This window comes from Athene cunicularia (assembly GCF_003259725.1).
Source record: "Athene cunicularia isolate RWA chromosome 14 unlocalized genomic scaffold, athCun1 chr14_part1, whole genome shotgun sequence".
In the NCBI taxonomy this organism is placed as follows: Eukaryota; Metazoa; Chordata; class Aves; order Strigiformes; family Strigidae; genus Athene; species Athene cunicularia.
This window is the reverse complement of record NW_020799118.1, coordinates 3,911,967-3,923,249: the sequence shown is the minus strand read 5'-3', so window position 1 is coordinate 3,923,249 and position 11,283 is coordinate 3,911,967. Positions and strand designations below refer to the sequence as shown.

Here is an 11,283-nt window from a genome sequence, read left to right as displayed (position 1 = left end):
GAGGCCCCTGGTACCGGCTCCGGAGGCTGGTGTGCCCCGCGCTGGCTGCGCCCTAAGGAAAGGCACCGCAAACTCTTTCTTGGCTATGGACGGCTCCTGCTAGGGAGCCCTGCGAATTTTGCCTCTCGGGCTTAGTGGTTATTTCTCACCAGAGTGCCCTGAAATTTAATTTTTTTGTTAACTTTAAATACTGCGCGATAATCCTGGCTCAGTAATTGGAAAAACTGACATCAGTTTCCTTTTTGCTGTGTAAAGAAAGCCCAATGCTACTTTCAGCCTGTTATTTGCCAGCATAAGGATTTTACAACACTGCTGTTTCAGGAGGTATTATGACCTAAATGAAACCAAACATCAAGTTGTTAAATTAGCACAGACAGGAATCCAGCTGCATACTTTCTTTGAAGTCCTCATTACCGTGTTACCCTGAACCGTAAGGGGGCTGAGGGATTCATTTCTGAGAACACTTGAAGGTTTCTCAACAAGCTGCTGCTGCAGATCTATATCTGACTATAGGGATAAATCCTAAAATCTATGCTTGCCAGTAAGGTCAAGGCAGCCAGCGGAGATGTATCGAACCACACTGTCAGAGGTAGACATTTCAGGCCAAACTCATTCCTGGTGCAGCACTGCTAATTCCTTTGAAGTAACACGAGGGATGAATTTAGTCCCTCATGCTGAAAGATATATCAATAGGAAGCAATTTAGATTGGGCCACTTAAAGTGCATGTAATACAAAAAAGAGAGAGAGACTGAGGAGTAATGCTTTAAAGGTTCACAGAGGTTGATTTGTGTATGCTACTGAGGTTGTAGTGTTGCTGTCCCAAGGGAGAGTTGGGGAAACTGCCTTTTATGGCTGAGCCTCAGGTTAACAGGAGAGAGGAAAGTAGTTTTAGGATTACTGTGTAAATTGGCAGTGTTACAGGCTGCCCTTCCAAGTTACACTTTAGTCGCACAATGGCACCTATTCACCTCACCCTCTTCCCCAATTGTCCTGAGACATACCCAGCTGCAGAGTTTACATTTCTTTCACCCACTTTATTGTTTTCACACAATGTACCAAATAATAGTATCTTGAGTTCTGACATCTCAGCTGGGACGGGGGAAGGGAGGGAGGGAGGTGCAGAGAAACTGGGAAGCCAGTTGTAAAACCTTGTTGCTTTGTTCTCTGAAAACCTGAGAATCTGATGGCACGTACACGAGATAAGTTCTCACTGAGCAGGTCCTGTCAGCTGACACTCGGCCCTGATATGCCTCTGGGCTCACAGCAGGGAAGCTGCATTATCCTCTGTAGCCATTGATGTCCTTGCTAAATATTTTCGGAGCTTTGGACTTTGTCATAGTGACAGACTGCTAATCTTGTCAGAAAGGGAGCGGTTATTTGCCCGGTGTAAATTGGCGAATCAATATTTTATTCTTCTGTAACGGGTGGGAGGCGTGTGAATGGAAGACTTGGTCATTCAGAGACTGCAGCCGCTTTTCTCTGGAGATCTCACACTGTGTCTCTGGCGTTTCAGAATAGCTGCTGGAAAGCTGCCCTGCCGTAGCCGCTGACGCTATGGAAGACCGCATCCGCTGCTCTCGGCTGTAGGATGGTAGCGCACAGCAAGGTGTCAGCAGATAATGCAGTTGCAGCAGACCCGAGACGTCTACTTGACCCTCCAGCACGGGATCGTTCACAGGCTCGAGGCTACCACGGCCCAGGCCGGCCCAGCACTGTGCAGGCGCAGAGCAACACGCACTTCCGAACCTTTCGCTCGCAAGCGGATTTTAGTAGCATCACTCGAGCAAGCAGCCTGCTGGATGCCTGTGGCTTCTACTGGGGACCTCTGACTGTCAATGCTGCCCACGAGAAGCTGAAATCTGAGCCTGAGGGCACCTTCCTCATCAGGGACAGCACACAAAAGAATTGCTTCTTTGCCATCAGTGTTAAGACTGCGACTGGGCCCACCAGCATCCGGATAAATTTTCAGACTGGCCGATTCAGCCTGGATGGCAGCAAAGAGACTTTTGACTGTCTTTTTAAGCTGCTGGAACATTACCTAAACTCGCCGAGGAAGGTACTGGTTACCCCCCTGCGCAAAGTCCGCATGCAGCCCTTGCAGGAGCTCTGCCGGAAGAGCATTGTGAAGACTTTTGGAAGAGAGAACTTAAACCAGATTCCTCTCAATCCTGTTTTAAAGGACTATCTGAAATCCTTCCCATTTCAGATATAAGTACAGCATTAACTGTATAGGGACATGTGAGAGGTGTGTAAAGAAATCCAGCTTCCTGGGTTTTTAAACATGTTTGACAGTGAGCAAACTTATTTTTGTAGCAATTTACTGTATTTTGGGATGGAACTTGAACACTTGACTTCTTATGTTTACAAAAACTGTTTGCACAAACCTGGGGTTTTAAAACCCTGGCATAATTTTTCTGCCAAGCAGAATATTTTATTATTTTATAATATTTTTAACGATATTAACATAATAAACTTTATTGTGAAAGTTTTTAAAAACAGCATCTCTGTTTTTAGTTTTAATGGCTCTAGTACCTATCCTGCTGACAAACTTTAACTGCTAATTGAGTATGTAAGTGCAGACAGGTCGTCATGTGCTCCTGCTCTTTGTCCTACCAGACTAGTCTGTTTTAGTGCTAGGCCAGCAAACAGGATTCCTGCCCTCAAAAAGCCTAAAACAGAAAGATGCAAGTGAGCAGAAAATGTACTCAGGGGGAATCTGCCCAGGAATCTTGCTCTCTTCTAAATCCATGAGAGCAGGAACAGTGTGTTAAAGACTACAGTGGTACATAGTTTCTGAAAGAGTGAATTGAACCCTGGGCTGGGCTAATTGCACCAACTCTGGCTTGCATTATTTCTATTAAAAGCTACAAGGCTCTAAGCAAGAAGACGTTGCTGTCTGACATAACCAAACCACATGAACATCGGTGGGAAAAAGTAAAACTGTCCAGAAAAGCCATTCACACACTTTAAAAGGCTGAGAGTACTGTATCATTGTGATGCATAGGGGGAAGGGGAGCTTAATTCTCTTTAAATTGGCATATTCCAAATGGTGAAGGTGCAGGCATCTTTAGACTTTAAAAAGGTGCTTCTGGTCTTAAATTCCTGGTGCCCTACAGAGCACAGACTTGGTATTCTAAAAGAAACTATGACTTAGCTCCATGACAGGGTGCAGAGAGCATAAGCCTGTAGATTCACAGTTGTAATTTCTAATGGCTAAACTGCATTCAGAAAAAATTAAAACACATTAGACTGTTTTGTAATACCATTTGTAGAAAATGGGTGAAGGTACCACTGGGTTTCTATCTGCTTGTAAAATACAAAATCGGTGCCCCATAGAGCTGTAATTATGAATGACTTGAGATGTCTAATTTGGCAAAATGTCACCTGCATTATGAGAGTGATTCTCCCCTCCCCCCAGCATTTCCTGAGATCCATGAAAAGCTGACTTGGAAAACCAGCTGAACTGAATCACTTCAAAGGAGGCACAGAGTCTTTCACAGAAATGTACTCTATCAGCACAGATCTATGGTGCTTACAGTAACTGTAAGCAGTAAATGAAGTCATCTGTAGAGTTTGGAAGATAAAAGGTCTCTCCCTCTACTGTAATTGACATTCCTTTTAAAGCTAAAGCCACTTTTAGGAAACATTGTTTTATATTGTGTTCCTTACTGAGTAATTTGTTTAATATCATCTACTCTACAGAATCAACTCTTACATCATTGATGTTTCTTTGGAATAAATAGGTTTTCTCCTCAAACATGACTAAGGATCACTCTCAGTGCACTGGACATTGTGAAAAAGGGAAAAAGAAAGAACATACAGGCAGTATCATGTGACCCTTTACTGTGCTGCTTCCCTGGAAATGTTCTTTGGATGGGTTCTGCCTAAGTGTCTCCCAGTTTCCTTGTCAGCCATCCCTGGCTGAGACTAGCAGACAACATTTCTGCTTAACTCTAAAGCTGGAATTAGTTGAGGAATGATGCATTTTCCCACAGCAGCTACAAGGATATAAACTGGGGAAGCAGTGAATGCTGTGCTATGCAGCACATTCCAGAACCAGAGCAAAGCAAAGGGACTGCCTGAATATGAATAGCTTTAAGGAGTTAAATTGGGGGAAAAAAAGGTCTTTGTAGGGTGAAGGCTGCCAAACTGGTTTGCTGTCAGCAGAGATTGTTATCCCTTTCCCTGTCCTCTTTTCCCAGCCCCACACAGTAGTACCTTTTAACCCTTTCGGCCCCAAACTAATGACTCTTGCCTTGCTATATAAACGAGTGTCCATCTGACAGCCTTAGTGGTAGAGCAAGCACTATGTACCTTAGAAGGCTCTCCACTATCCCTGATAGAAATAAACAAAACTAGACCTAGATATACGGTAAGGGGCTTCCCACTGAGAAGCATGGAATGAAAAGCATAAGGATTGAGGCCATTTCATTTTCTTCCTGGCAGAAACAAACCCACTCTCTTTTATTGCTTTAGAGTAAATTTTGCAGAAATGATCCAATCCTCCCACATGAAGTGCCTAAATCCCTTCGTTTTGTCTTTAACATGAAATGCAAATGTAGGATAGCTCGGGAAAAACCAGAATCAAAACTAGGAATAAGGACAAGAAGGTCAGAATTGTATAAAAGGTCTCTTAAGGAAAGAGGAAACAAAGCTGGCTTGTATTTTAAAACTACGTATCTTTTTACCTGCCTTATTATTCTTCTCCTTTCTTCCTCTCCTCTCTTTGTCTCTCTCTCCCCAGCAGTGGCCAGGCAGATCCTCTTTCCAGCAGGTATATGTAGGTTGCTCCAAAGCAACTAAGAAATCCTAACCACGGTATGTGTGTTCACAGTGCCTCTGACTCGCCCTCTGTTAGAGCTCATGAAGGGCACTCTAAAACGTATGCTTACCTGTGTGCACTGATTTCAGGACTCTGTCACATCTAAGGGGCATAGTAGGAGTGTCCTGAAGATTTCTGTAGTAATTCCAGCTGTCAAATCTCTCGTCCTCCATTTAACAAAGTACCAGCAAGATCAAACAGGGGATTTTCTGTATTCTACACCTAAAGCAATGGAAACACATAACAGTGATTTTAATCCTCCCTGTTAAACAGTACATGAAGAGTAGTGTTTCCAGTCCCTCCCCCTCTTGCCCAGCTCTTTCCTCTGACCTTTTCACTTCTGGCTGTGGCTGGAAAGTGAAGTAAACAGTCCATCTGGTAAAGGGCTATGGAAGAATTTGAGCCATGTTCAGGAGTAGAGCAAAGCCACATTTTCTGAAGAGACTGCAATATTTACAGTTAGTGGGGAAGGGACACCTTTAAAATAATAACATTTGCAGCACGTCACCCACCAGGACCCTGGGGGTCTCTGTCCCACAGAGAGCAGCAGGGTGAGAACTGTTCGGCAGGGTCCTGCTGGGACATGACCCAGCCCTGCTCCAGTGCAGTGCACCACTGCAACACTCCTGTGAACGTGCAGGCAGCAAGACTGAGGCTTCCCTGACTTTCAAAAAGACTGAAACACACGTTCACTTTCAGAGTAGGTTAATTTACATACCATGCTGCAGCTGTAAAACGTTTGCTAAACCTAATTAATAGAACTGCAGGTGTTCAGAGAATCTTGTTAATTCAGCCATGAAGAGTTATTGAACTCAGTAGGAGCATCCTGAATGACAAGCACAACCTTACCCACTGTGAACATGTGGTCACACTAATTCTGTTATGATTGAAGTCATTTACAAGAAGTGCAGCTTCAGCTGCAGTCAGCGCTGATGCTATTTTCAACAGTCAAGAAAAAAAAGTGTCCCCTAGGGCAACACACTGACCGTATCTACCCATCAATACTCTGCACCCTGCGTGTACTTAATCCTTTATGAACAATGTATCCCCTCCTGAGCCTTCTTCAGAGGCGGTGTCAGCTCTTTCTGTTGTGCTGGGCTGTCATTCAGTCCCTGCCTCTCCTTCCACCCCTCCATTCATGGTGCTGACAGCTGCGTGAGCAATGCATTTATTCATTAATTCCAGCTTTGAGACAAAGGCCATGTAACAGCAACTTAATTTGGACTCTGCATTGCTTTCTGTGCAAAGTATAATCTAACAAACAACTGCACATGCAGTATATTTCCAGGCTGTTTCTCCCAATTGCAAAGAAGTGCCATGCAAGACTTCATTGCCACCGACGTGTCTGTTGTCGTATTTCTGCACAGTACTCAGATCCTGTCACTGCATCTGACTTTTTCCTCCTATGCTGGTTTTGGCTGGGATAAATTTTCTCCATAATAGGCAGTATGGGGCCATGTTTTGGACTTGTGCTGGAAACAGTGTTGGTAACACCGGGATGTTTTTGTTGCTGCTGAGCAGCACTTACACAGAGTCGAGGCCTTTTCTGCCTCTGAGCCCACCCCAGCAGCGAGGGGCTGGGGGGGCACAAGGGGCTCAGAGGGGACACAGCCGGGACAGCTGACCCCGACTGACCCAAGGGACATCCCAGCCCAGGGGGCGTCATGCTCAGCAGATAAAGCTGGGGCAGGAGGAGCAAGGGGGGACGTTCGGAGCGATGGCGTTTGTCTGCCCAAGTCCCCGTGAGGTGTGATGGAGCCCGGCTGTCCTGGGGAGGGCTGAGCCCCTGCCTGCCCGTGGGAAGCGGGGAATGAATCCCTTGTTTGGCTTTGCTTGCATGTACCTGTTAAACTGTCTTTATCTCAGCCCACAAGTTTTCTCTTTTACCTTTCCAATTCTCCCCCCCAACCAGGGGAGAGTGAGCGAGCAGCTGTGTGGGGCTCAGTTGACGGCTGGAGTTAAACTATTGACACTTCCACAGATGTTTGCCAACACAGCAGCCAAATCTGCTACACCTGGGTCCAATTTGCTCTTTGTGTCACCATGAAGTAACAGAAACACAGGCCAGCAGGGAGTGTAAAGAGAAGCCCAACTTCTCCCATAAGGTAGCTACATGCCAAAAGTATTTCCCCTCTGTCTGGAACTCAGTGACATGCTTTGGATGTGGTTATTGAAGACAAGAGCAATAGAGGTGATGCCTGTACATAGCAAAGCAATTACCCTATAGTCTTCAGCTATAGAAGAACAGATACTGTGAGGATGCAATAGCAGCCAAACAGAAGAAATCAAATAACTAACCATACCACCAGCCACATTTGCTCAGCATCCTTTGTTCTGCTCCTCTTGATAGTACTAGCAAGGCAAAGTAGGATCACCTTTCTGTTACAGGTATATTTTTTCTAGCTCCCAGGCATGTAGAAGAATGATAAATCCAGTCATCACTCTTTAAGAGTTCTGTCTCCTTCCTTGAATCACTACTGCCTGGCCTGCTTCTGCATGTGAGCACAAAGATTCATCGTCACTCACAGAGAGTTTTAGAGGTTTTTTTTGTTCTCTGCTGCTAACCTAAATAAAGCAACTGTGAAGATTTGCTCATTTTTTATTGAATAAGATCCACTGGCTGCTGTGCTGTGCTTGTAGGTGTGCGTAATCCCTCCAAACATGGCTGTGGAAGTAAAGTCCTGAGTGAGTGGTAAAAAAGGGGAACTTTCTTTACATGATTAATATGTTTCTAATCAGAGGCTTCTTATACAATTATCTATTGCCAAATGCTTATCACTTCTTCCACAGAAATACTCATTAAATTCCTCTTTCTTCCCAATGCAATGAATTCTTTTTTAGTTCTATTTTTGTTACAGGACAGGGTTATTTGGTTTAACAGTATCCTTGTTTACACATGATTTTGAATTCTACAGCCTGTAGTTGTCTATACTGAATATAGTGGGCCAAAACATGCTCAGGTTTAGTGAGATATTTCATGGGCAGATCTGGAATGGTGCTGGGATGCCTCAGAGGACGCTCTGACCCAGACATCTGTGCACTTGCAGTATTTTATGGGCTCAGGGTGTATACGCAGTGTTGTTAGCTTAATACTTGTGAATCAGATCTAGTGATCACTGGTGGGACATTAGTTCCACAGAGCCACTTTACTTACCTTTTTACAGCATCTTTGCATGCCATAGAGATTTGAAGGCTAGGATATACCAATACATTCATCTGGTTTGATGGTTTGACTTTCTGTATATAAAAAAAAGGCCTGCAAAGTTTCACCAGGAATTTTCTGCAGTGCAGAAGTTATTCCTGCAAAGCACATAGCTATGCCTGCTGCATAAGTGAACATTATCAAAGCCAGTTATGTGTAATTAAACTTTAGCAGAGTTTTTAGGCAGACATCCAGCCTCAACTGAACGATGTCAAGTGCTAAAGAATTTACTGTGTTATTCCATGTGCTCTTCCACCAGTTAACACACTGGCATCATTACAATGCAACTTATCTTTTCCAGTCATCAACATGTCTGGCCAGCCATGGTTCCCTTTCTATTTGGGATTACAATAGCAGCATGGCATGACTGTAGGTGGAGAGGGAATAAAGCCCTAAAGTTGATGATGGGACATTTTTTCTTGTAACCTGACAGAATAGGGGTGGGCATAAGGTATGTAAGGTGAGCTAGTAGACACCCAGGATTTACTGAGCTTGGTAGCAAGAGAGGAGAGTCTTGATCATCAGTCTTAGTTGAGCACACTGGGAAAGGTATCTGAAGTTGTTATAAATCAGTTTCCTCCCTCTCTCAGGCAGCTGAAATGCAGGTAGTGAAGAAACTGTAACTGCTGCACTAAAATAAGATGTGCAGGCTACACAGACAAAAGATCTGGAAAGAGGCACCCAGTGGGATAGATCAGTAGGATAAGTAGTTTATGCCTTTACTTAGATGCTGTCAAGTCTCTTGAAGTTTCTGTGCTCTATTGTAGTTGTTTTTCATAGTATAAATATACATCCTGGCTCTGTTAAAAAAGCAAACAACTATTAGGCACTTCCTTATTCTACTGCTAACTGGCCTCCTGATCACTGCAGACCTTGAGTAGCAGGAGAGATCAGTGGTTTCAACAGTCAAGACACATAATATGTTCACAGGTGAACCTGTTAATGATGAGAAAGGAGAAGAATGAACTTAGTTCAAGCAAGAAAAAAGTAGGAAAAATAATCAGCAAATTTTCAGAGGAGCTAGTAGTAAAGGGTGGCTTTACTGTGATGAATGCTGGGGCAGAGAATAGGGGATAGGGAAATAGCTTGAAAGGAAGACACAAGGGGGAAAAAAAATCTCAAGGTCTGTACTTTCTGTATAGCTATAAAGCCATCCTTTACTTTGGTTACAGTGCTCCCAGGTGAAGTCAGCAGAGAGTGAAAAGTTACCAGTGTACTGGCAGATAAATTTGTTGTCACTATAAAGGAAGCCTCTGAATTCAGTTACCTTTATCTTAGATGGAAGATCTTAGATAATTTCACCAATCCCTTCCATCTTTCACAAAGTTTAATCTGAAAATAAGGTGCTTCACTATACTGGTCCGACCAGCACCCTAGAGATAGCATTAGCACAGGCCCGCCAGCAGCTGTATCAAGTCACAGGACTGTGGAGTTCCCAGCACTGCCCCGTTCCCACGGATCCTGAATCGGACACTTTGCAAGACACAGTGTGAATGTGAAGAGATAGGAAGGATACTGGGGACCCATTTTTTCTCTTTGTAAATCTGCCCTAGTCATGGTATTTACCATGGGAAAAATAAAAACATTAACCATATTCAGTTGTAGGTTTATCATATCAGATCGTACAAACATCTGAACTGAAATCTTAGCTCCTGAAATCCAATTCCAGGGAAGATCAACTTTTCTATAGATAATATTATAACTAAGTATCTTTTAAAAATTAAATCTAAGAGCTAAGATGGATCACAGAGATTTCTTACTTGACAGAGACCCAGCTAACTCACAGGTGGAGGGTGATGTGAAACCATATTTATGCTGTTCAGTTTGGATACTAAGCATGTGTATACCAGATAGCCTGCAGTTTCCTGCCCCCATTCCTTCCAGCTCTGCAGAGTATTTGCAAGTCTCCCCTGTGCCCTTCAAACTGAAACGGATAACTGTGTTACATTTTCACCCTAACCAAATCTTCCCCAAATCAACTTCCCTACAGCAGAAACTAATTATTACTAGAATTTGAGTCAGATTGAACTTTCAGGCTGAGATTTTAGGTATTCTCTCTGGGATCTGAACAACTTCTGGTTCCCAGACAGAGCACTTTTCAAAAACAGAAGCAAACATAAAATCTTATCCCAAAAACGTTACAACACAGACTTGACCGAGGTTTACAGATTTTGTAACACTCAGTGAAATAGTCTTGTTTGGTTATTTCTTGATCTGTCTGTATACCACCACTGTTCAGGCAGCCTAGAAAGATCTGGAGATGGAGTTTGTATATGCTGTAAACTCATGACACCAAAGTAGGATAGGTATGATTGCTAACATTATCAGCAGGATGAAGTTGGGAGATACATATACTACACAGGGAGTAAGTCTACTAGGTACTTTCTTAGCTCTCCACAGATAAAAAAAAATCAGTAAACCTTTGCTTGCTAGACTCTTCTGGCATGTATTCTACACACACAATCTGTTCAGAAATAGTTTTGCCAAATGCTTCAGAGATTATGTCAGGTTTTCTATCCCCCTTACACTCCCCCTTGCTCTCACCAGGTAAGCAGCTACTTTAAACAGCTGACCCAGGTGCAAATCAAAAGCTTTCAGAGACAGATGCCTAATTGCCAGGGAGCAATTAGCTCTGCAAATTAGGTGCCTAAAAGACATGATGTGAACCCTTCCCCAGATTCCTCCCTGGTTCCCAACAAGGCCAGCCATACAAGGTAAAATGAAGAGAGCCATGAAGGCTTTATAAATATTGCATAGCAGTTGCTTTCTGTTTAAAACAAACTGAAACTACAGTTCAGTACATCAAGCATTTTTCAGCCATAAGATAGAAATTTCCCATTTCAAGTAGAGGGATCTTCTTTATCTAGTCTCACACAGTTAATCAGTAATTATGTGATTAATGGTAAATCCATCACTGTCCAGTGGCTAAACGTACCATGTGTAAGTTACTATCTTAGGTGAATGCAGGTCTTCTTGGTTTTGGAAAACCTGGAAGAATGAAAAAGCAGGAAGAATTATGGTTTTGTAGGAAGAGAAGAAAATACCTGGCTGCCAGTTTTACACAGACACTCTGACAACAGAAGCTTTTCTCAGACAAGACAGTATAATAGGGCAGTAGTCTAGAGCACAAGCTACACTCCTGCAGTTCACAGATCTGCAAGGTATCACGTAACTATCACCTATACGTATTTGGCATGTACCATATCTGTATAATTTTATGCAAAGTAGATGGTACCTTTCTTAAAGGTGATAATACCA

General features: G+C 43.3%; 1 protein-coding gene across 1 annotated transcript in view; it reads left to right on the top strand.

The window, feature by feature from the left end:
* Nucleotides 1–2,493, top strand: part of SOCS1 (suppressor of cytokine signaling 1) — a 28,723-nt gene extending 26,230 nt beyond the window's left edge. The window contains exon 3 of the mRNA XM_026858798.1: nucleotides 1,515–2,493. Coding sequence (XP_026714599.1) covers nucleotides 1,590–2,213 — 624 coding nt within the window. The 5' untranslated portion in view covers nucleotides 1,515–1,589 and the 3' untranslated portion in view covers nucleotides 2,214–2,493. The remainder of the gene's footprint in view (nucleotides 1–1,514) is intronic.
* Nucleotides 2,494–11,283: the final 8,790 nt, after the last annotated feature.